This window comes from Oncorhynchus mykiss, chromosome 15 (genome assembly GCF_013265735.2).
Source record: "Oncorhynchus mykiss isolate Arlee chromosome 15, USDA_OmykA_1.1, whole genome shotgun sequence".
NCBI classification, from domain to species: Eukaryota; Metazoa; Chordata; class Actinopteri; order Salmoniformes; family Salmonidae; genus Oncorhynchus; species Oncorhynchus mykiss.
Window position 1 is genome coordinate 39541339 of NC_048579.1, and position 25992 is coordinate 39567330.

Here is a 25992-nt window from a genome sequence, read left to right on the forward strand (position 1 = left end):
ATGAACATTTGAACATCTTGGCCATGTTCTGTTATAATCTCCACCCGGCACAGCCAGAAGAGGACTGGCCATCCCACATATGCTCTCTCTAATTCTCTCTTTCTTTCTCTCTCTCGGAGGACCTGAGCCCTAGGACCATGCCCCAGGAATACCTGACATGATGACTCCTTGCTGTCCCCAGTCCACCTGACTGTGCTGCTGCTCCAGTTTCAACTATTCTGCCTTATTATTATTCGACCATGCTGGTCATTTATGAACATTTGAACATCTTGACCATGTTTTGTTATAATCTCCACCCGGCACAGCCAGAAGAGGACTGGCCACCCCACATAGCCTGGTTCCTCTCTAGGTTTCTTCCTAGGTTTTGGCCTTTCTAGGGAGTTTTTCCTAGCCACCGTGCTTCTACACCTGCATTGCTTGCTGTTTGGGGTTTTAGGCTGGGTTTCTGTACAGCACTTTGAGATATCAGCTGATGTACGAAGGGCTATATAAATACATTTGATTTGATACAGGTGGTACTATTCAGACCCTTTTCTATGAGACTCGAAATTGACCTCAGGTGCATCCTGTTTCCATTGATCCTTCTTGAGATGTTTCTACAACTTGATTGGAGTCCACCTTTGGTAAATTCAATTGATTGGACATGATTTGGAAAGGCCAATTAATTAGGGCCGATTTAAAGTTTTCTTAACAATCGATAATCGGCATTTTTGGCCGACTACATTGCACTCCACGAGGAGACTGCGTGGCAGGCTGACTACCTGTTACGCGAGTGCAGCAAGAAGCCAAGGTAAGTTGCTAGCTAGCATTAAACTTATCTTATAAAAAACAATCAATCAATCTTAACATAATCACTAGTTAACTACACATGGTTGATGATATTACTTGTTTATCTAGCTTGTCCTGCGTTGCATATTATCGATGCAGTGCCTGTTAATTTCTCATCGAATCACAGCCTACTTTCGCCAAACGGGTGATAATTTAATAAGCGCATTTGCGAAAAAAGCACTGTCGTTGCACCAATGTGTACCTAACCATAAACATCAATGCCTTTCTTTAAAATCAATACACAAGTATGTATTTTTAAACCTGCATATTTAGTTAATATTGCCTGCTAACATGAATTTATTTTAACTAAGGAAATTGTGTCACTTCTCTTGCGTTCCGTGCAAGCAGAGTCAGGGTATATGCAGCAGTTTGGGCCGGCTGGCTCGTTGCGAATTATGTGAAGTCCATTTCTTCCTAACAAAGACCGTAATTAATGTGCCAGAATTGTACATAATTATGACATAACATTGAAGGTTGTGCAATGTAACAGCAATATTTAGACTTAGGGATGCCACTTGTTCTTTCAGTGAAATACGGAACGGTTGAGTATTTCACTGAAAGAATAAACGTTTTGTTTTCGAAATGATAGTTTCCGGATTTGACCATATTAGTGACCTAAGGCTCGTATTTCTGTGTGTTATAATTAAGTCTATGAATTGAAAGAGCAGTCTGACTGAGCGGTGGTAGGCAGCAGCAGGCTCGTAAGCATTCATTCAAACAGCACGTTCGTGCATTTGCCAGCAGCTCTTCGCTGTGCTTCAAGCATTGAGCTGTTTATGACTTCAAGCCTATCAACTCCCGAGATTAGGCTGGTGTAATCAATGTGAAATGGCTAGCTAGTTAGTGGGGTGCGCGCTAATAGCGTTTCAATCGGTGACGTCACTCGCTTTGAGGCCTTGAAGTAGTTGTTCCCCTTGCTCTGAAAGGGTTGTGGCTTTTGTGGAGCGATGGGTAACGATGCTTTGAGGGTGGCTGTTGTCAATGTGTCCCTGGTTTGAGCCCAGCTAGGGTCGAGGAGAGGGACGGAAGCTATACTGTTACACTGGCAATACTAGCGCCAATAAGAACATCCAATAGTCAAAGGTATATGAAATACAAATGGTATATAGAGAAATACTCCTATAATTCCTATAATCACTACAACCTAAAACTTCTTACCTGGGACTATTGAAGACTTATGTGAAAAGGAACCACCAGCTTTCATATATTCTCATGTTCTGAGCAAGGAACTTAAATGTTAGCTTTTTTACATGGCACATATTGAACTTTTACTTTCTTCTCCAACACTTTTGCATTATTTAAAAGAAATTGAACATGTTTCATTATTTATTTGAGGCTAAATTGATTTTATTGAAGTATTATATTAAGTTAAAATAAGTGTTCATTCAGTATTGTTGTAATTGTCATTATTACAAATAAATAAATCGACCGATTAATCGGTATCGGATTTTTTTGGTCCCCCAATAATCGGTATCAGTGTTGAAAAATCATAGTCGGTCGACCTCTAGTCTATATAAGGGCCCACATTTGACAGTGCATGTCAGAGCAAAACCAAAGCCACGAGGTCAAAGGAATTGTCCGTAGAGCTCTGAGACAGGATTGTGTCGAGGCACAGATCTGGGGAAGGGTACCAAAACAGTTCTGCAGCATTAAAGGTCCCCAAGAACACATTAGCCCCCATCATTCTTGAATGGAAGAAGTTTGGAAAAACCAAGTCTATTCCTAGAGCTAGCCACCCGCCTAAACTGAGCAATCGGGGGAGAAAGGCCTTGGTCAGGGAGGTGACTAAGAACCCGATGGTTACTCTGACAGAGTTCTAGAGTTCCTCTGTGGGGATAGGATAACCTCCCAGAAGGACAACCATCTCAGCAGCACTTCACCAATCAGGCCTTTATGGTAGAGTGGCCAGACATAAGCTACTCCTCAGTAAAAGGCACATGACAGCCTGCTTGGAGTTTGCCAAAATGCTCCTAAAGACTCTCAGACCATGAGAAACTAGATTCTCTGGTCTGATGAAACCAGGTTTGAACTCTTTGGCCTGAATGCCAAGTGTTACGTCTGGAGTAAACATGGCACCTTCGCTACGGTGAAGCATGGTGGTGGCAGCATCATGCTGTTGGCGTGTTATTTAGGGGCAGGGACTGGGAGACTAATCAGGATTGAGGCTAAGATGAACTGAGCAAAGTACAGAGAGATCCTTGAGAAAACGTGCTCCAGAGCGCTCAGGACCTCAGACTGGGGCGAAGGTTCACCTTCCAACAGGACAACGACCCTAAGCACACAGCCAAGACAACGCAGGAATGGCTTCGGGACAAGTCTCTGAATGTCCTTGAATGGCCCAGCCAGAGCCCGGACTTGAACCCAACCTAACATCTCTGGAGAGACCTGAAAATAGCTGTGCAGCAACGCTCCTCATCCAACCTAACAGAGCTTGAGAGGATCTGAGGAGAAGAATGGGAGAAACTCCCCGAATACAGTGTGACAAGCTTGTACAGTCATACCCAAGAAGACTCGAGGCTGTAAATGCTGCCAAATGTGCTGAGTACTGAGTAAAGGGTTTGAACACATGTAAATGTGATATTTAAAAAATATATATAAATCGTGTCCAATCAATTGAATTTACCACAGGTGGAGTCCAATAAAGTTGTAGAAATATCTCAAGGATGATCAATGGAAACAGGATGAACCTGAGCTCAATTTCGAATCTCATAGCAAAGGGTCTAAATACTTAAGGTATTTCTGTTTTATTTTTAATAAATTTGCTAAAATGTTCCTTTGTTATTATGGGGTATTGTGTGTATATTGATGAGGGGAAAACAATTTAATACATTTTAGAATAAGGCTGTAAACTAACAAAATGTGGAAAAAGTCAAGGGCTCTGAATACTTTCCAAAGACACTGTATGTAGCGATTAAAATTCAGGGTGACTCATCAGGCAACCAAGACCAAGGAATGGAGAGGGATGACCTGGAGGGAGTTCTAGACTTTAGTTTTTTTATGAAGCAGAGATGGGTGGCTGACAAGGAAAAAATAAAATACAACATGCACACACACACACACACACACTCTCCTATCTCTCTCACACACAGTCTGTAAATGTGTAAATACATTGTCAGATATCTAGACCTACAACTCTCTAGAGTGAGGTAAAATAGGTTTAATTAATTAATTAATATTATCATTAATAACTGACAATTCAAACATTTATATACATTAGAATAATAAAACATAAGTGAACAAAAAAATAAGTTGTTGTTTGGGGTTAACGGCAGATCAAAAAGCATTAAACATGTATGGCAATTCAGCTAGCTAGCTTGCAGTTGCTAGCTAATTTGTCTTGGGATGTAAACGTTGAGTTGTTATTTTACCTGAAATGCACAAGGTCTGACAATTAATCCACACATAAAACGGTCAACCAAATCATTTCTAGTCATCTCTCCTCCTTTCAGGCTTTTCCTTTTTGGACTTTATATGGCGATTGGCATCTTAACTTTCATAAAAAGGTATATTACCACAGCCGACCAACCGACCTCAGTTCATCTTTCAATCACTCACGTGGGTAAAACCAATGAGGAGATGGCATGTGGGTATATGCTTCTATAAACTAGGAGATGGGACAGGCAGGACTTGCACCGCGTTCAGCGTCACAAATAGAACTGACTTCTATTTTAGTGCTTGGAAACGCAGACACTCGTTGGCGCTCGTGAGCATTGTGGGTGCAATGATTGAATAACATGTATGTGTACATTTATTTGGAACGCGAGCGGTGTGGTCAGCATATAATGGTCATCACGCGCCGAACTGCATACGTAAAGGCCGTCAAATCAACTCAACTGCATTCCTTCGATATAAAGTTGTTTTGATGAAAATGAAAATGTGTCAGTTTGTTACTTTCACAAGGTTGGAGTAAAAACATGTTAAACTGCTTTAGACATTGGCTCAAATCTAGGTTTTGCCTTTGGATTTCAAGAAAATTAACAGCTAAAGGGGAAAAAAAATCTGTTTTTATTTATTTTACCTTTATTTAACTAGGCATGTCAGTTACGAACACATTGTTATTTATAATGACGGCCTACCCCGGCCACACTCGGACGACAGTGGGCGAAGTTAAGTCAAAGACAGTGGTTAAATGTTCTGACTATATTTTTTTCATTCAAGTACAGTGGGGCAAAAAAGTATTTAGTCAGCCAGCTATACTTATTTTCCACCATAATTTGCAAATAAATTCATAAAAAATCCTACAATGTGATTTTCTGGATTGTTTTTCTCATTTTGTCTGTCATAGTTGAAGTGTACCTATGATGAAAATTACAGGTCTCTCTCATCTTTTTAAGTGGGAGAACTTGCACAATTGGTGGCTGACTAAATACTTTTTTGCCCCACCGTATCTCAGTTTTTAGCCCACTCAGTTGGTGGTGGCAATACATCTTTCTGGATGTAGTCCGCCAATAAAATCTTAAAGAAGAAGAAGCAGCATGTTCTGACTAGAGGTGAGGCCAAATGTGAGATAAGAGCCTTTTTGATAGACGTGTGGCAGGAGAGACAGGACTCTGAGCCCAAGGGCCGGCATTTATATGCCCTCCAAGAAAGGTCGGTGGACCAAAATTCAAAGGTCAGATTAGGAAGGAAGAGGTGGCATTTGCTAGATTGCGCCTAGGACATTGTACAAAAGCTCATCATTAGTTCTGGTTGGCAAGCATGTGAATGGCACAAATAGAACAACAAGACAGATATTTCACTGGATGTATAAATATGTAGCATCCGCTTGGTGTTTCCACCAAATATGGTAGTGAAAGGAGGCCCAGTGGCCAGCAGTTGGAGAAGACGGATTTTGGCCTACATTCTGCAAATGTCATAGATTAAACATTGGATATCAATAGTTTTCTGTTCACAAAACTAGAATATGTTATGAACATAGTTGACGAAGTTTTGTAGACTTTAGCTTATGCCAAAGTATATATTTTGATTTTAAATGCGTTATTTAGGAGTGCAAAGGCGAATTGAACTATTGAACATGCGTATTTCACAGACTAGGTTTTCCCTAACGGAAATATGCAGATGTCTGCTAGATCGGGCCAATAAAATCCAAGCACTAACTAGCGAGATCTTATTGGCCCGTTCGTGCTTGCCTTTGCCCACCTCCTTGATTGTTCTGCCCACAAGGACTCATTTGTTACCATTGGAAACGACAGGCTGTGGTCTATCTTGGTTTAGTTATAAAACATGTTTGTTAATGTGTCGTTATATTGTTGTAAGTATTTTGAAGTGACTGAAAGATTGAAGTGTAGGGTCACTGAGGTTGGACGAGATTTTGAAGAGGGCTTATTTGAAGAGTAGGGCTCTTTTTTATTTTCTCAGAAGTACTGAGTTAGGTAGGAGGATTTAGAAATGTGGCGCTAATATTGTAAATCGTAATTGACCCACACACTCCAGCAGAGTAGGTGTCGGCATGCACCTTAAACGTATGTTTGCGGACCGCCCATTGCACCATAGAAAAAGAAGGTTCTGACTGATACAGTCTGACAAACATTTTACGTTACCTTATTAAGCAGTCAAAGGAAGTCATAGCTATCGGTCTGTTTTCTGTGTAAGGACTGCTAGCTACAGTGCACTCATGTTTACCCCTGCTGTGAGAAGGAGAAGAAGACATTTGTTATGTAATTTATTTTTATCTCTTGCACCTAGCGTAGCTTGCTAGCTGTCATCACTTTTTTTTTAATCAGTGTTGGTTTGTTGTTAGCTATCTAGCTAGTTAACGTTAGATGTCTTTATGTAACGTTACCAATCTTCATATCGTTAACTTTTCAGCTTACTAACGTTAGCTCTCTCTAGCTAAGTATGGAATAACAGTGGTAACTCGTTATCTGTTGTTAGCTATCTTGCTAGTTATCTTTAGATGTCTTTATGTAACGTTACCAAGCTAGTTAAATCTTCATATCGTTAACTTTTCAGTTGACTAACGTTAGCTCTCTAGCTAAATATGGACTAACAGTTAGTGGTAACAACTCCTTGTGACAACTGTATTAGTTAGCTACTAAGCTAGGTGCGTTTTAGCAACGCTAGTATTTAACTTACGAACTAGTTGTTTGACCCCCTGAAAAGTCTGCCGGAAGCCAGCAGTGAAATACAGTTCAATTTCAATGTACTATGTGGATTGTGTATATAGTTGATCATTATGCAGGGGGAATATGGAACATATACCGTGGGTCATGCAGTTCCTCCGGGAGGTCAGTTCCTTACTGCAAAAACAGGTTTTTGCAAAAACAGGTTTTTAGACATTTTTGCAAATAAAAAACAGAAATACCTTATTTACATAAGTAAAATCAAATGTAATTTGTCACATGCGCTTAATACAACCTTACCGTGAAATGCTCACTTACAAGCCCCTAATCAACAATGCAGTTCAATAAATAGAGTTAAGAAAATATTGACTTAATTAAGTAAAAAATGAAATAAAAAGTAGCACAAAATTACATAACAATAACTAGGCTACTTTCTGTCCAAAAATGATGCAGAAAAATTAATCCATGCTTTTGTCACTTCCAGGTTAGACTACTGCAATGCTCTACTTTCCGGCTACCCGGATAAAGCACTAAATAAACTTCAGTTAGTGCTAAATACGGCTGCTAGAATCCTGACTAGAACCAAAAAATTTGATCATATTACTCCAGTGCTAGCCTCTCTACACTGGCTTCCTGTCAAAGCAAGGGCTGATTTCAAGGTTTTACTGCTAACCTACAAAGCATTACATGGGCTTGCTCCTACCTATCTCTCTGATTTGGTCCTGCCGTACATACCTACACGTACGCTACGGTCACAAGACGCAGGCCTCCTAATTGTCCCTAGAATTTTTAAGCAAACAGCTGGAGGCAGGGCTTTCTCCTATAGAGCTCCATTTTTATGGAACGGTCTGCCTACCCATGTCAGAGACGCAAACTCGGTCTCAACCTTTAAGTCTCTACTGAAGACTCATCTCTTCAGTGGGTCATATGATTGAGTGTAGTCTGGCCCAGGAGTGGGAGGGTGAACGGAAAGGCTCTGGAGCAACGAACCGCCCTTGCTGTCTCTGCCTGGCCGGTTCCCCCTTTTCCACTGGGATTCTCTGCCTCTAACCCTATTACAGGGGCTGAGTCACTGGCTTTACTGGGGCTCTCTCATGCCGTCCCTGGAGGGGGTGCGTCACCTGAGTGGGTTGAGTCACTGATGTGGTCATCCTGTCTGGGTTGCCCCCCCCTCCCCCTCCCCCCTTGGGTTGTGCCGTGGCGGAGGTCTTTGTGGGCTATACTCAGCCTTGTCTCAGGATGGTAGGTGGGTGGTTGAAGATATCCCTCTAGTGGTGTGGGGGCTGTGCTTTGGCAAAGTGGGTGGGGTTATATCCTTCCTGTTTGGCCCTGTCCGGGGGTGTCCTTGGAGTGGGCCACAGTGTCTCCTGACCCCTCCTGTCTCAGCCTCCAGTATTTATGCTGCAGTAGTTTGTGTCGGGGGGCTAGGGTCAGTTTGTTATATCTGGAGTACCTCTCCTGTCCTATTCGGTGTCCTGTGTGAATCTAAGTGTGCGTTCTCTCCTTCTCTCTTTCTCTCTCTCGGAGGACCTGAGCCCTAGGACCATGCCCCAGGACTACCTGACATGATGACTCCTTGCGGTCCCCAGTCCACCTGGCTGTGCTGCTGCTCCAGTTTCAACTGTTCTGCCTTATTATTATTCGACCATGCTGGTCATTTATGAACATTTGAACATCTTGGCCATGTTCTGTTATAATCTCCACCCGGCACAGCCAGAAGAGGACTGGCCATCCCACATATGCTCTCTCTAATTCTCTCTTTCTTTCTCTCTCTCGGAGGACCTGAGCCCTAGGACCATGCCCCAGGAATACCTGACATGATGACTCCTTGCTGTCCCCAGTCCACCTGACTGTGCTGCTGCTCCAGTTTCAACTATTCTGCCTTATTATTATTCGACCATGCTGGTCATTTATGAACATTTGAACATCTTGACCATGTTTTGTTATAATCTCCACCCGGCACAGCCAGAAGAGGACTGGCCACCCCACATAGCCTGGTTCCTCTCTAGGTTTCTTCCTAGGTTTTGGCCTTTCTAGGGAGTTTTTCCTAGCCACCGTGCTTCTACACCTGCATTGCTTGCTGTTTGGGGTTTTAGGCTGGGTTTCTGTACAGCACTTTGAGATATCAGCTGATGTACGAAGGGCTATATAAATAAATTTGATTTGATACAGGTGGTACTATTCAGACCCTTTTCTATGAGACTCGAAATTGACCTCAGGTGCATCCTGTTTCCATTGATCCTTCTTGAGATGTTTCTACAACTTGATTGGAGTCCACCTTTGGTAAATTCAATTGATTGGACATGATTTGAAAAGGCCAATTAATTAGGGCCGATTTAAAGTTTTCTTAACAATCGATAATCTGCATTTTTGGCCGACTACATTGCACTCCACGAGGAGACTGCGTGGCAGGCTGACTACCTGTTACGCGAGTGCAGCAAGAAGCCAAGGTAAGTTGCTAGCTAGCATTAAACTTATCTTATAAAAAACAATCAATCAATCTTAACATAATCACTAGTTAACTACACATGGTTGATGATATTACTTGTTTATCTAGCTTGTCCTGCGTTGCATATTATCGATGCAGTGCCTGTTAATTTCTCATCGAATCACAGCCTACTTTCGCCAAACGGGTGATAATTTAATAAGCGCATTTGCGAAAAAAGCACTGTCGTTGCACCAATGTGTACCTAACCATAAACATCAATGCCTTTCTTTAAAATCAATACACAAGTATGTATTTTTAAACCTGCATATTTAGTTAATATTGCCTGCTAACATGAATTTATTTTAACTAAGGAAATTGTGTCACTTCTCTTGCGTTCCGTGCAAGCAGAGTCAGGGTATATGCAGCAGTTTGGGCCGGCTGGCTCGTTGCGAATTATGTGAAGTCCATTTCTTCCTAACAAAGACCGTAATTAATGTGCCAGAATTGTACATAATTATGACATAACATTGAAGGTTGTGCAATGTAACAGCAATATTTAGACTTAGGGATGCCACTTGTTCTTTCAGTGAAATACGGAACGGTTGAGTATTTCACTGAAAGAATAAACGTTTTGTTTTCGAAATGATAGTTTCCGGATTTGACCATATTAGTGACCTAAGGCTCGTATTTCTGTGTGTTATAATTAAGTCTATGAATTGAAAGAGCAGTCTGACTGAGCGGTGGTAGGCAGCAGCAGGCTCGTAAGCATTCATTCAAACAGCACGTTCGTGCATTTGCCAGCAGCTCTTCGCTGTGCTTCAAGCATTGAGCTGTTTATGACTTCAAGCCTATCAACTCCCGAGATTAGGCTGGTGTAATCAATGTGAAATGGCTAGCTAGTTAGTGGGGTGCGCGCTAATAGCGTTTCAATCGGTGACGTCACTCGCTTTGAGGCCTTGAAGTAGTTGTTCCCCTTGCTCTGAAAGGGTTGTGGCTTTTGTGGAGCGATGGGTAACGATGCTTTGAGGGTGGCTGTTGTCAATGTGTCCCTGGTTTGAGCCCAGCTAGGGTCGAGGAGAGGGACGGAAGCTATACTGTTACACTGGCAATACTAGCGCCAATAAGAACATCCAATAGTCAAAGGTATATGAAATACAAATGGTATATAGAGAAATACTCCTATAATTCCTATAATCACTACAACCTAAAACTTCTTACCTGGGACTATTGAAGACTTATGTGAAAAGGAACCACCAGCTTTCATATATTCTCATGTTCTGAGCAAGGAACTTAAATGTTAGCTTTTTTACATGGCACATATTGAACTTTTACTTTCTTCTCCAACACTTTTGCATTATTTAAAAGAAATTGAACATGTTTCATTATTTATTTGAGGCTAAATTGATTTTATTGAAGTATTATATTAAGTTAAAATAAGTGTTCATTCAGTATTGTTGTAATTGTCATTATTACAAATAAATAAATCGACCGATTAATCGGTATCGGATTTTTTTGGTCCCCCAATAATCGGTATCAGTGTTGAAAAATCATAGTCGGTCGACCTCTAGTCTATATAAGGGCCCACATTTGACAGTGCATGTCAGAGCAAAACCAAAGCCACGAGGTCAAAGGAATTGTCCGTAGAGCTCTGAGACAGGATTGTGTCGAGGCACAGATCTGGGGAAGGGTACCAAAACAGTTCTGCAGCATTAAAGGTCCCCAAGAACACATTAGCCCCCATCATTCTTGAATGGAAGAAGTTTGGAAAAACCAAGTCTATTCCTAGAGCTAGCCACCCGCCTAAACTGAGCAATCGGGGGAGAAAGGCCTTGGTCAGGGAGGTGACTAAGAACCCGATGGTTACTCTGACAGAGTTCTAGAGTTCCTCTGTGGGGATAGGAGAACCTCCCAGAAGGACAACCATCTCAGCAGCACTTCACCAATCAGGCCTTTATGGTAGAGTGGCCAGACATAAGCTACTCCTCAGTAAAAGGCACATGACAGCCTGCTTGGAGTTTGCCAAAATGCTCCTAAAGACTCTCAGACCATGAGAAACTAGATTCTCTGGTCTGATGAAACCAGGTTTGAACTCTTTGGCCTGAATGCCAAGTGTTACGTCTGGAGTAAACATGGCACCTTCCCTACGGTGAAGCATGGTGGTGGCAGCATCATGCTGTTGGCGTGTTATTTAGGGGCAGGGACTGGGAGACTAATCAGGATTGAGGCTAAGATGAACTGAGCAAAGTACAGAGAGATCCTTGAGAAAACGTGCTCCAGAGCGCTCAAGACCTCAGACTGGGGCGAAGGTTCACCTTCCAACAGGACAACGACCCTAAGCACACAGCCAAGACAACGCAGGAATGGCTTCGGGACAAGTCTCTGAATGTCCTTGAATGGCCCAGCCAGAGCCCGGACTTGAACCCAACCTAACATCTCTGGAGAGACCTGAAAATAGCTGTGCAGCAACGCTCCTCATCCAACCTAACAGAGCTTGAGAGGATCTGAGGAGAAGAATGGGAGAAACTCCCCGAATACAGTGTGCCAAGCTTGTACAGTCATACCCAAGAAGACTCGAGGCTGTAAATGCTGCCAAATGTGCTGAGTACTGAGTAAAGGGTTTGAACACTTATGTAAATGTGATATTTAAAAAATATATATAAATCGTGTCCAATCAATTGAATTTACCACAGGTGGAGTCCAATAAAGTTGTAGAAATATCTCAAGGATGATCAATGGAAACAGGATGAACCTGAGCTCAATTTCGAATCTCATAGCAAAGGGTCTAAATACTTAAGGTATTTCTGTTTTATTTTTAATAAATTTGCTAAAATGTTCCTTTGTTATTATGGGGTATTGTGTGTATATTGATGAGGGGAAAACAATTTAATACATTTTAGAATAAGGCTGTAAACTAACAAAATGTGGAAAAAGTCAAGGGCTCTGAATACTTTCCAAAGACACTGTATGTAGCGATTAAAATTCAGGGTGACTCATCAGGCAACCAAGACCAAGGAATGGAGAGGGATGACCTGGAGGGAGTTCTAGACTTTAGTTTTTTTATGAAGCAGAGATGGGTGGCTGACAAGGAAAAAATAAAATACAACATGCACACACACACACACACACTCTCCTATCTCTCTCACACACAGTCTGTAAATGTGTAAATACATTGTCAGATATCTAGACCTACAACTCTCTAGAGTGAGGTAAAATAGGTTTAATTAATTAATTAATATTATCATTAATAACTGACAATTCAAACATTTATATACATTAGAATAATAAAACATAAGTGAACAAAAAAATAAGTTGTTGTTTGGGGTTAACGGCAGATCAAAAAGCATTAAACATGTATGGCAATTCAGCTAGCTAGCTTGCAGTTGCTAGCTAATTTGTCTTGGGATGTAAACGTTGAGTTGTTATTTTACCTGAAATGCACAAGGTCTGACAATTAATCCACACATAAAACGGTCAACCAAATCATTTCTAGTCATCTCTCCTCCTTTCAGGCTTTTCCTTTTTGGACTTTATATGGCGATTGGCATCTTAACTTTCATAAAAAGGTATATTACCACAGCCGACCAACCGACCTCAGTTCATCTTTCAATCACTCACGTGGGTAAAACCAATGAGGAGATGGCATGTGGGTATATGCTTCTATAAACTAGGAGATGGGACAGGCAGGACTTGCACCGCGTTCAGCGTCACAAATAGAACTGACTTCTATTTTAGTGCTTGGAAACGCAGACACTCGTTGGCGCTCGTGAGCATTGTGGGTGCAATGATTGAATAACATGTATGTGTACATTTATTTGGAACGCGAGCGGTGTGGTCAGCATATAATGGTCATCACGCGCCGAACTGCATACGTAAAGGCCGTCAAATCAACTCAACTGCATTCCTTCGATATAAAGTTGTTTTGATGAAAATGAAAATGTGTCAGTTTGTTACTTTCACAAGGTTGGAGTAAAAACATGTTAAACTGCTTTAGACATTGGCTCAAATCTAGGTTTTGCCTTTGGATTTCAAGAAAATTAACAGCTAAAGGGGAAAAAAAATCTGTTTTTATTTATTTTACCTTTATTTAACTAGGCATGTCAGTTACGAACACATTGTTATTTATAATGACGGCCTACCCCGGCCACACTCGGACGACAGTGGGCGAAGTTAAGTCAAAGACAGTGGTTAAATGTTCTGACTATATTTTTTTCATTCAAGTACAGTGGGGCAAAAAAGTATTTAGTCAGCCAGCTATACTTATTTTCCACCATAATTTGCAAATAAATTCATAAAAAATCCTACAATGTGATTTTCTGGATTGTTTTTCTCATTTTGTCTGTCATAGTTGAAGTGTACCTATGATGAAAATTACAGGTCTCTCTCATCTTTTTAAGTGGGAGAACTTGCACAATTGGTGGCTGACTAAATACTTTTTTGCCCCACCGTATCTCAGTTTTTAGCCCACTCAGTTGGTGGTGGCAATACATCTTTCTGGATGTAGTCCGCCAATAAAATCTTAAAGAAGAAGAAGCAGCATGTTCTGACTAGAGGTGAGGCCAAATGTGAGATAAGAGCCTTTTTGATAGACGTGTGGCAGGAGAGACAGGACTCTGAGCCCAAGGGCCGGCATTTATATGCCCTCCAAGAAAGGTCGGTGGACCAAAATTCAAAGGTCAGATTAGGAAGGAAGAGGTGGCATTTGCTAGATTGCGCCTAGGACATTGTACAAAAGCTCATCATTAGTTCTGGTTGGCAAGCATGTGAATGGCACAAATAGAACAACAAGACAGATATTTCACTGGATGTATAAATATGTAGCATCCGCTTGGTGTTTCCACCAAATATGGTAGTGAAAGGAGGCCCAGTGGCCAGCAGTTGGAGAAGACGGATTTTGGCCTACATTCTGCAAATGTCATAGATTAAACATTGGATATCAATAGTTTTCTGTTCACAAAACTAGAATATGTTATGAACATAGTTGACGAAGTTTTGTAGACTTTAGCTTATGCCAAAGTATATATTTTGATTTTAAATGCGTTATTTAGGAGTGCAAAGGCGAATTGAACTATTGAACATGCGTATTTCACAGACTAGGTTTTCCCTAACGGAAATATGCAGATGTCTGCTAGATCGGGCCAATAAAATCCAAGCACTAACTAGCGAGATCTTATTGGCCCGTTCGTGCTTGCCTTTGCCCACCTCCTTGATTGTTCTGCCCACAAGGACTCATTTGTTACCATTGGAAACGACAGGCTGTGGTCTATCTTGGTTTAGTTATAAAACATGTTTGTTAATGTGTCGTTATATTGTTGTAAGTATTTTGAAGTGACTGAAAGATTGAAGTGTAGGGTCACTGAGGTTGGACGAGATTTTGAAGAGGGCTTATTTGAAGAGTAGGGCTCTTTTTTATTTTCTCAGAAGTACTGAGTTAGGTAGGAGGATTTAGAAATGTGGCGCTAATATTGTAAATCGTAATTGACCCACACACTCCAGCAGAGTAGGTGTCGGCATGCACCTTAAACGTATGTTTGCGGACCGCCCATTGCACCATAGAAAAAGAAGGTTCTGACTGATACAGTCTGACAAACATTTTACGTTACCTTATTAAGCAGTCAAAGGAAGTCATAGCTATCGGTCTGTTTTCTGTGTAAGGACTGCTAGCTACAGTGCACTCATGTTTACCCCTGCTGTGAGAAGGAGAAGAAGACATTTGTTATGTAATTTATTTTTATCTCTTGCACCTAGCGTAGCTTGCTAGCTGTCATCACTTTTTTTTTAATCAGTGTTGGTTTGTTGTTAGCTATCTAGCTAGTTAACGTTAGATGTCTTTATGTAACGTTACCAATCTTCATATCGTTAACTTTTCAGCTTACTAACGTTAGCTCTCTCTAGCTAAGTATGGAATAACAGTGGTAACTCGTTATCTGTTGTTAGCTATCTTGCTAGTTATCTTTAGATGTCTTTATGTAACGTTACCAAGCTAGTTAAATCTTCATATCGTTAACTTTTCAGTTGACTAACGTTAGCTCTCTAGCTAAATATGGACTAACAGTTAGTGGTAACAACTCCTTGTGACAACTGTATTAGTTAGCTACAAAGCTAGGTGCGTTTTAGCAACGCTAGTATTTAACTTACGAACTAGTTGTTTGACCCCCTGAAAAGTCTGCCGGAAGCCAGCAGTGAAATACAGTTCAATTTCAATGTACTATGTGGATTGTGTATATAGTTGATCATTATGCAGGGGGAATATGGAACATATACCGTGGGTCATGCAGTTCCTCCGGGAGGTCAGTTCCTTACTGCTTACCTCAAGTCAAAGTCCCCCACAATGTCTTGCTTTTTTGTGCCGTTTATGGCGCACTTGCAGGACTGTTATTTTGACATGAGGTAAGCGGAGAGGAAGTGGGTCTACAACTGACCCATGTTTGGAAAGTTTAATTAATGTTCTATTATATGCTTTTTCTCAACTTCGCCCCCATCATAAGGACCAACCTTACGGACAATTGGCAGAGTAAGTTGAAATTACATTTTTATTTAACGAATGGCTTCCGGCTATGGAACGCCGTTTGGGTATTTGCGTGTCAAACAATATACACGTCAAAAAATATATGCACGTCAAAACACTATTTGACTCGTCAAATAAGCTTTTAATTTGACACGTCAAATAACACAATTCTATTATAGAAGGTTGTGTGTACTGAATTTGCACGTGCTGGCCAAGCGCCACCACTGTCAAAGCTGTACAAAAATACGCCTGTAAACAAGTACACCATCCACGAACGATGTGTTTACCATACCGTGTTGGTAATAAGTAATTATTTGTTCGACCGAAAGGGATAACGTCTGTGTGAGCATTTTTAAATAAGATAAGGATCCAACGAACATGATCAATGTTTGCAAGTATATTTGATAATGATGTTATTAGCAACTTCTGGGGTAGCTAGCTTTAGCTTGGTACCTAGCTTGCACCAATGCAACCAGCTTGAAAACAATGACCAGTAGAAACTGCAGTCATTATACATTTTCTTAGCAATGATTTAGGAATCCATGTGAGTAAGTGTTAGCTAGGTAGTCACTTGTTGTTCTATTAAAATCGAACTTCAGTTCATGAAAATAACTAGCTAGCCAGCTACTTAACCTTGTTGCGCAAAGCTAACGTTATAAACAGCCAGCTAGCTGATTATGGCTAGTGAGGCTTGACCAGACCGGGTTATTGTGTTGTGAAGTTAGCCACAATAGTGGAATGTGCTTTTCACCTTCAAAATAAGTCCCTTTTTGAAAGTGATGCAGAAGGTTACAATTGGTGGAATCATGCCTAATTTAGACAAAACAATGTTAAACAAGGTTGGAATGTGGAGCAATGAAATGGGTTATCAGTCTTCGGTGACACCCACAGAACACAACTGAAGAGTTGACGCAAATATTGGCATCATAGCTCTTATTAAATTAAAGGTTAAATAAAAAGTAAAACATACAACAAAAAATGCAGGACTTTGACTGTGGGAAATTACCTCCCCAGTCAGAGTATTGACATTAATATTGCACTGTACCGCCTTACCCCCTCAGAGTAATCGGACTCCAAAACATCCACATTGAATTGTTTTTCCTCTGGAATAGTGTTCAATACACATAGTAGGTTGACTGGTACAATAAATGTGGCTCAATTCAGTGGTTTCAGAGTCCCGCAATAAAAACTACAACGTTAATGTTCTCTGGTTGTCACTGAATAGACTGATAACCCATGTCATTGACCCACAATCCATAGGTAAGGCTGTACGGTTAAATAAGTATGCCCTCAATGGAATTTGAAAGTCTAGTACATCTAGTGTGATTTCAACAGATTGTCAAATTAACAAATGGTCTTGTTTTAATTTATATAACATTCCAACCTCGTTTAGCACGATCTTTTCCATTATGGCATGATACCACTATTTGTATTCAATTGTATCACTTTTAATGAGACTTATTTAGAAGTGAACTGCAAATTCCATTATTGTGGCTAGCTTCACATAGGTGGGTCAGACCACCATTAATCAAATAAGAACTGTCTTATAAATTAGGAGTATTTTAGATGACACCCAGCTAGATAACTATAGCTACTGAAACAGATTGTGGTTTTGCTATGTTTTTGAGGAAGAACATTGTTTGCATCCATCAGCTAGCTAGCTTTTTTTTAATGACCAGCACTGTCCAGAGTTTAGGAAGTGTGTCTGCATTCTTGCCGCAGGTGCAAGAGACAACTTTACCAGCATCATAGCATTCGTATCATTGTGACAATTGAAATACGAGTGATGGTGTAATGAATGTATAACAACTATGCAAAACATTTATGAATGTGTTAAATTATGTGACGTATTCAGGGCCTGATTAGTCAACAAGCTTATATGACGAGTCAAATAGTGTTATGTGATGTATTTTTTGACACGTAAAGACCCGAACGTTGTAATATTAGCATTTCTCAAAGTATCTCAGTTACCTAATATTAGCAAGCTAACTACCTTGCCTAGCTTGCCTTGTAAACATCATGCTTCGAGGTAGCTAGCAAACCAACCTGGTCTCAGCATTTCATATGATTCTGTACGTAAATCTGGGACATCATACTAAATTAACTGTTACATTTCAAATGGTATGTATTATTTTGTGAATGTTTATCACAATTCATATTATGTTCCAAATTTGCAAAATGTACAATATGTTGTACATTTGCAAAACATATGTCACAAATTCTAGCTAGGTGGCTATGGTTAGCTGATGTTAGCTAGAGATAAGGGTTAGCTAACATGCTAAGTAGTTGCAAAGTATCTTAAAAGTAGCTAATAAAATGCTAAAGTTGTCTGTGAGATTCTAACTTGCAAGACGTTACTGTTATATGCCCACCTACCCACCCCGACCAACCACCCAGTAACCATTTGTCTTATGTTACATTTGGTATGGTTATATTTGGTATGGTTACATATCAAACTAATTTGAGTGTCCCGGATTTACATTTACTATGTCACGTCTCGTCTATAAGAACAGGCTGAGCTAACAGATGGCTTGCCACAGAGTGTATTCAGAAAGTATTCAGAACCCTTGACTTATTCCACATTTTACGTTACAGCCTTATTCTAAAATTGATTAAATAGTCTGCCCTCCCCCCCCGATCACATCTACACGCTTTACTCAGTACTTTGTTGAAGCACCTTCTGGCAGCGATTACAGCCTTGATTCTTCTTGGGTATGACACTACAACCTTGGCACACCTGCATTTTGGGAGTTTCTATACCATTCCGCTCTGCATATCCTCTGTCAGATTGGATGGGGAGTGTCGCTGCTCAGCTATTTTCAGGTCTCTCCAGAGATGTTAGAACGGGTTCAAGTCTGGGCTCTGGCTGGGCCACCCAAGGACATTGAGACTTGTCCTGAAGCAACTTCTGCATTGTCTTGGCTGTGTGCTTAGGGTCGTTGTCCTGTTGGAAGATGAACCTTTGCCCCAGTCTGAGGTCCTGAGCGCTCTGGAGCAGGTTTTCATTAAGACCTCTGTACTTCACCTCTCTGACCAAGGCCCTTCTCCCCCGATTGCTCAGTTTGGCCGGGTGGCCAGCTGTGAGAAGAGTCTTGGTGGTTACAAACTTCTTCCATTTTAAGAATGATGGAGGTCAATGTGTTCTTGGGGACCTTCAATGCTGCAGACATTTTTTGATACCCTTCCCCAGATCTGTGCCTCGACAATCCTGTCTCAGAACTGTATAGACAATTCCTTCGACCTCATGGCTTGGTTTTTGCTCTGAAATACACTGTCAACTGTTGGCCCTTATCTAGACAGGTGTGTGCTTTTCCAAATCATGTACAATCAATTGAATTTACCATCTCAAGGATGATCAATGAAAACAAGATGCAACTGCGGTCAATTTTGAGGGTATACCGCGGTCATTATTCAGGGTCTGAATACTTACAGTACCAATCAAAAACACATATGGAATCATGTTGTAACCAAGAAAGTGTTAAACAAATCAAAATATATTTAATATTTGAGATTCTTCAAAGTAGCCACCCTTTGCCTTGATGACAGCTTTGCACACTCTTGGCATTCTCTCAACCAGCTTCACCTGGAATGCTTTTCCAACTGTCTTGAAGGAGTTTCCACATATACTGAGCACCTGTTGGCTGCTTTTCCTAAACTCTGTGGTCCAACTCATCCCGAACCATCTCAATTGGGTTGAGGTCGGGTGATTGTGGAGAACAGGTCCTCTCATGCAGCACTCCATCACTCTCCTTCTTGGTCAAGTAGCCCTTACACAGCCTGGAGTCAAATGATAGTCCCGCTAAGTGCAAACCAGATGGGATTACATATTGCTGCAGAATGCTATGGTAGCCATGCTGGTTAAGTTTCCCTTCAATTCAAAATAAATCACTGACAATGTCACCAGCAAAGCACCACCACCTCCATGCAGTGGGAACCACACATGCAGAGATCATCCGTTTACCTACCCTGCGTCACAGGCACGGCGTTTGGAACCAAAAATCTTAAATTTGGACTCAACAGACCAAAGCACAGATTTCCACCAGTCTAATGTTAATTGCTTGTGTTTCTTGACCCTAGCAAGTCTCTTATTGCTGTCCTTTAGTAGTGGTTTATTTGAATCAATTTTACAGCGAAGGCCTGTTCCACACAGTCTCCTCTGAACAGTTGATGTTGAGATGTCTGTTACTTGAGCTCTGAAGCATTTATCTAGGCTGCAATGAGTCTGGTAACTATTGAACGTATCCTCTATAGCAGAGGTAACTCTGGGTCTTCCTGTCCTGTGGCGGTCTTCATGAGAGCCAGTTTGATCATAGCGCTTGATGGTTTTTGCGACTGCACTTGAAGAAACTTTCAAAGTTCTTGAAATGTTCTGCCTTGACTGACCTTAATATCTTCAATGATGCTGTCGTTTCTCTTTGCTTATTTGAGCTGTTCTTGCCACAATATGGCCTTGGTCCTTTACCAAATAGGGCTATCTTCTGTATTCCACCTCTACCTTGTTACAAGGTGACTACTTCATGAAGCTGTTTGAGAGAATGCCAAGAGTGCAAGTCTGTCATCAAGGCAAAGGGTGGCTACTTTGAAGAATCTCAAAAATAAAATATATTTGGATGTGTTTAACACTTTTGGTTATTACATGATTCCATATGTTAGTTAATAGTTGATGTTTTCACTATTATTCTACAAAGTGGAAAATGTTAAATAAAATAAATACCTTGAATGAGTAGGTGTGTCAACCTTTGACTGGTACTGTATGTAAATAAGGTCTTCGTTTTTATTAATGTCTAAACTTTCGCTTTGGCATTATGGGGTAGTGTGTTTAGATTGCTGAAACATTTTAATTGATTAAAATTTAGAATAAGGCTGTAAAATAACAAAGGGTCTGAATAGTTTGCGACTGCACTGTAGGTTTGCCAGTCGTGAATGCTGCATATGGACTAGCTATTTGCTTATCTAGCTAAGTAAACTTTAATAATCAACTCGTTTCAGGCATACCACAGATGACCTAAGACATGGACATAAGGAGAAACATGTTTGATGCTTTCAAGGATCAAATATGGGAAGGTAGCAAGTCATGTTTTTAACTTTGCATCTAATTTTCTCATTATAATCATATTAATGCACCTGCTAGCAATGATATTGTCATATAATTTATACTGACTCTTCTCTATTCCATATCCTCTCAATGAAGAGTTGGGACCTCTGAACCCAAACTGGTTTGAAGAGCTCACTGCTAAAGCTTCCAGTCGGGATTGGGGTGATACAGAGAAAGATAATCCCAGTACTGCAATATCTTGTGGACAAGATGGTAGTTTCAAAACACCATTGGGGAAATGTCCCCTTGATGGTGATATGTTCTCTACCCCGAAGATTTTCAGGCAAAGAAGACCACAGTCTCCTGAGACATTGATAGAAGATGCAGTGTTTTTTCCTGATCAAGGTAGAGAAATATTTGTTTGCACTGTTAAAATAAACTATTCTAAATTTCATCATTGACTTACCCTAGCCCAAAATGTACTGTTAAGGATTGTTGGCAAGCCTACTCCTTTCACATCCAAGGACCTACACTACTGTTCAAAAGTTTGGGATCACTTAATTGTCCTTGTTTTTTAATTTGAAAGAAAAGCAATACAATTGTCAATTTTAAAATAACATTGTATTGATCATAAATACAGTGTAGACATTGTTAAAATTGTAAATGACTATTGTAGCTAGAAACACCTTTTTTTAAATGTTTTTTTTTTTTTAAATATCTAAATAGGTGTACAGAGGCCCATTATCAGCAACCATCACTCACTTCCAATGGCACGTTGTGTTAGCTAATCCAAGTTGATTGTTTTAAAAGGCTAATTGATCATTAGAAAACCCTTTTGCAATTGTTAGCACAGCTGAAAACTGTTGTCCTGATTTAAAGAAGCAATAAAACTATTGAGATGCAACTTACATCTTGATGTTGGTCACACAGAAAACATTGGTGAAGTGAAATTAAAATAACTTATTTAAAAAATGGAAAAGTGATGCATGCATATGTAATCACCCTTTTGCTATGAAGCCCCTAAATACGATCTGGTGCAACCAATTACCTCCAGAAGTCACATAATTATTTAGATTGCACACAGGTGGACTTTATTTTAGTGTCACATGATCTCAGTTTACATAGTCGGAAGTTTACATACACATTAGCCAAATACATTTAAACTCAGTTTTTCACAATTCCTGACATTTAATCCTAGTAAAGATTCCCTGTCTTAGGTCAGTTAGGATCACCACTTTATTTTAAGAATGTGAAATGTCAGAATAATAGAGTGATTTCTTTCAGCTTTTATTTCTTTCATCACATTCCCAGTGGGTCTGAAGTTTACATACACTTAATTAGTATTTGGTAGCATTGCCTTTAAATTGTTTAACTTGGGTCAAATGTTTCGGGTAGCCTTCCACAAGCTTCCCACAATATGTTGGGTGAATTTTGGCCCATTCCTCCTGACAGCTGGTGTAATTGAGTCAGGTTTGTAGGCCTCCTTGCTCACACACGCTTTTTCAGTTCTGCCCACAAATTTTCTATATGTGATTGAGGTCAGAGCTTTGATGGCCACTCCAATACCTTGAGTTTGTTGTCCTTAAGCCATTTTGCCACAACGTTGGAAGTATGCTTGGGGTCATTGTCCATTTGGAAGACCCATTTGCGACCAAACTTTAACTTCCTGACTGATGTCTTGAGATGTTACGTCAATATATCCACATAATTTCCTGCCTCATGATGCAATCTATTTTGTGAAGTGCCCCAGTCCCTCCTGCAGCCAAGCACCCCCACAACATGATGCTGCCACCCCCGTGCTTCACGGTTGGGATGGTGTTCTTCGGCTTGCAAGCCTCCCCCTTTTTCCTCCAACCATAACGATGGTCATTATGGCCAAACAGTTCTATTTTTGTTTCATCAGACTAGAGGACATTTCTCCAAAAAGTACGATCTTTGTCCCCATGTGCAGTTGCAAACCGTAGTCTGGCTTTTTTATGGTGGTTTTGGAGCAGTAGCTTCTTCCTTGCTGAGCGGCCTGTCAGGTTATGTCGATATAGGACTCGTTTGACTGTGGATCTAGATACTTTTGTACCTGTTTCCTCCAGCATCTTCACCAGGTCCTTTGCTGTCGTTCTTGGATTGATTTGCACTTTTTGCACCAAAGTACGTTCATCTCTAGGAGACAGAACACATCTCCTTCCTGAGCGGTATGATGGCTGTGTGGTCCCATGCTGTTTATACATGCGTACTATTGTTTGTACAGATGAACGTGGTAGCAATTTCCAAACGCCTGAAGGTACCAAGGATGAGCCAGACTTGTGGAGGTCTACAAAAAATGTTTTCCCCTGAGGTCTTGGCTGATTTATTTTTGGAATATTCCATGATGTCAAGCAAAGAGACACTGAGTTTGAAAGTTGGCCTTGAAATACAGCCACAGGTATACTTCCAGTTGACTCAAATCAAAGGCTTCTAAAGCCATGACATTTTCTGGAATTTTCCAAGCTGTTTAAAGGCACAGTCAACTTAATGTATGTAAACGTCTGACCCACTGTAATTGTAATACAGTAAAATAATCTGTCTAAACAATTGTTAGAAAAATGACTTGTCATGCACAAAGTAGATGTCCTAACCGAGTTGCCAAAACTCTAGTTTGTTAACAAGAAATTTGTGGAGTGGTTGAAAGATGAGTTTTATTGACTCCAACCTAAGTGTATGTAAACTTCTGACTTCAACTGTAGCTAATTGGAACTGATGGGCGCCTCTCTTCCGTAAAGCTTTAACATGGACATATTCCTTTTTGGGAATCTTGTTAAAAATGTGTCGTAATTTTATAATTTCTTTCATGAAAATAAATGAAAGTGAAGTTCCAAAAGTTTCCAAAACCGTATCACAAGTGAGGATCTTTAACGTGTGGACAGAGCGTCAGAACAGTTGTACAAATTCCTGCTCCGTCATAAGTTCTTTAACTGAGAACCCTTCTTTGGTGAACGAGTGCTAGACCTACCTCTAACCAGTTGGCCTATCTCCTTTTTCCTGATTTTCTATGTTATCCCTGATTACGTGGCTGCGGAATGTGTGCACTGGTATTTTCCATTTTGCTGCTCAGGAACCTCTGCAACTGAAAAAATGGACACAAGCCCATGCTTATTTGGAAAATCAATAGACAGGTGAGAATGTCTGTCTCTTTTGTGCTGATACGTTGGCTTTTCACAAATGTGCTCATCTAAAAGTATACCTTGCTTTGCTAATGCCTGGATCCTGATATTCTGACCACCTGCTCAGAATGTGATGTCAGAACACCTGCTCTTGTGATGGTTGACATCAGTGGTTCTATTTTCAGCAGGACCCCCAGTAAATCCTATAGAACAAGGCTGCATGGAGACAGTTTTGGTAAGCTGACTGGTGACTTTTCATTGTTGATCGATGTTGATATTTATTATATTGGTATTTATTGTTTTGATAAAAATTTGCACAACTTTCTTTTTACAGGGCTGCTTGACACACCAAAACACTCTACGGTAGGTGCAGCTGTTCTTGGGGAAATCTTTTTAAAACCAAACTAGTGTTTTAAAAGTTCCAATACACTTTTTTTTTTAAAGATCTTTTTATTTCAGCAGGCACACTCTGCCAAACGTACATCTGAAAGTCTTGGTGCACAGTTAGACCCTGATATGTCCTGGACCAGTTCTCTCAATACACCTGTCATGTCGCCCACCATCATTTTGAGTAAGTATGATACTGTATGAATTTGGGGTTTTATTATAATGGGAGTTTTACATTGGTTGTCTAAAATGGCATGTCCTCACCCTTGCAGCTAAAAGTGAGGAGCATAGTCCTATGTGCCCAGTAAGAATTGCTACCGATGAGCAGGTTATGGTGAGTATTCCATACAATCCTAGAAAAACTCATGGCAGGTTAAGGATAAACAGATTTGTCTTCTTCTAAAGATGTCTAATGCTATTGACTTGCTTTAATTTTAAAAACTAAATTGGATAAATAGTACAATATTGCTCCAGTACATTGGTGTCCCCTTGATTACACTTGGATACTCTACCCATGCTCAAGGCATTTGTGTATCAGACTTGTAGAGAAGGATTTGTCTGCCCTCATATAGTTTGTGCGAAAGCTTTTCCCTTCGGCCAAGGAGTCTAGAAGCACAATGCTGTCACCAGAACAGAATGATAGACCTCTCTGTCAACACAATGGTGAGTATTTGTTGAATGGTAACTACAGTAGTAAATATTGTAGAAGTTACTCTGCACAATAACACTGTGTAACAGATACAAGTACTGATTATTTCTCTGATATACCAACAGGACTAGATTCCCACTTGCCTGGTGTGATTGACATCTCCCCTGGCTTTCAAGACACGTTACCTGGTGACAGTGGCAGCCATTGGAAACAGACTTTACCAGATGCTATTGAGGACGGAGAAATCTGCAGCACAATGACCGGTGTCCTAGATGGAGCCGAGGATGTCCTCTCCATATTCTTCAGCAACAAAAGTTTGGCTTTACAACGGGTGAAGACCAACGAGAGAATCAAAAGGAAGCAAAGTGGCGCAACTAAGAAACACGTACCTACTTCTACAACGGAACATGACAAAGTATCCAGTGGGAGAGCAGGAGAATACCAACACACCAGGGAAACATCTGAGCCTCTTGAGTCCAGGACTGACATGAAGTCTGGGGATTTGGCGACTTCTCAGTGGACTCCAATAAATGTACCTAACTTTTTAGGCTATGATATGGATTCATTTCACCATGAGGGGTCTTCCTCTACTAAACACATAATTCCACAAGGTGGCAAAAGTGAAACATTCCGTGACTTCACTGGAAGCCAGCAGCCGGATCGTGGTTCCTCTAAGCACACTGTCCAGGTGGAGTCTGCTCTTTCCAGAAGAAGATTACCATGCACCAGCCAGCCAGAGGGATCTCAATTGACAGGGTCTGTAGTCGAAAGCTCTCTAGAACACACATTTCCCAGGAAAACAAGGACATTTGTTTACTGTGTCCAAAATCCACTTCTGTCAGTGCAAGAGAAATATGTTACTCAGATGTTACCTGCATCACCTGGAACTGCTCCCAGAGGTAAGATTGTAATGCTGTTTTTTAATCTCATTCCATTTATTGTATTGATTTCTTTCATTCAA

General features: G+C 40.6%; 1 protein-coding gene across 16 annotated transcripts in view; it reads left to right on the forward strand.

The window, feature by feature from the left end:
* Nucleotides 1-6005: 6005 nt before the first annotated feature.
* brca2 (BRCA2 DNA repair associated) overlaps nt 6006-25992 on the forward strand; it is a 41765-nt gene continuing 21778 nt past the window's right edge. For 4 of the 16 annotated variants that reach the window (XM_021563158.2, XM_021563163.2, XM_021563164.2 and 1 more), the window contains exons 1-10: nt 15421-15829; nt 20813-20887; nt 21015-21263; nt 23947-24007; nt 24181-24230; nt 24330-24358; nt 24440-24566; nt 24655-24716; nt 24955-25045; nt 25157-25930. In XM_021563158.2, coding sequence (XP_021418833.1) covers nt 20836-20887; nt 21015-21263; nt 23947-24007; nt 24181-24230; nt 24330-24358; nt 24440-24566; nt 24655-24716; nt 24955-25045; nt 25157-25930 — 1495 coding nt within the window. In that variant the 5' untranslated portion in view covers nt 15421-15829; nt 20813-20835. Of the gene's footprint in view, nt 7056-14530; nt 14630-14854; nt 15036-15420; nt 15830-16001; nt 16123-20812; nt 20888-21014; nt 21264-23946; nt 24008-24180; nt 24231-24329; nt 24359-24439; nt 24567-24654; nt 24717-24954; nt 25046-25156; nt 25931-25992 lie in introns of those variants that run through there. The other 12 variants (XM_021563144.2, XM_021563147.2, XM_021563145.2 and 9 more) reach the window with 12 other exon arrangements.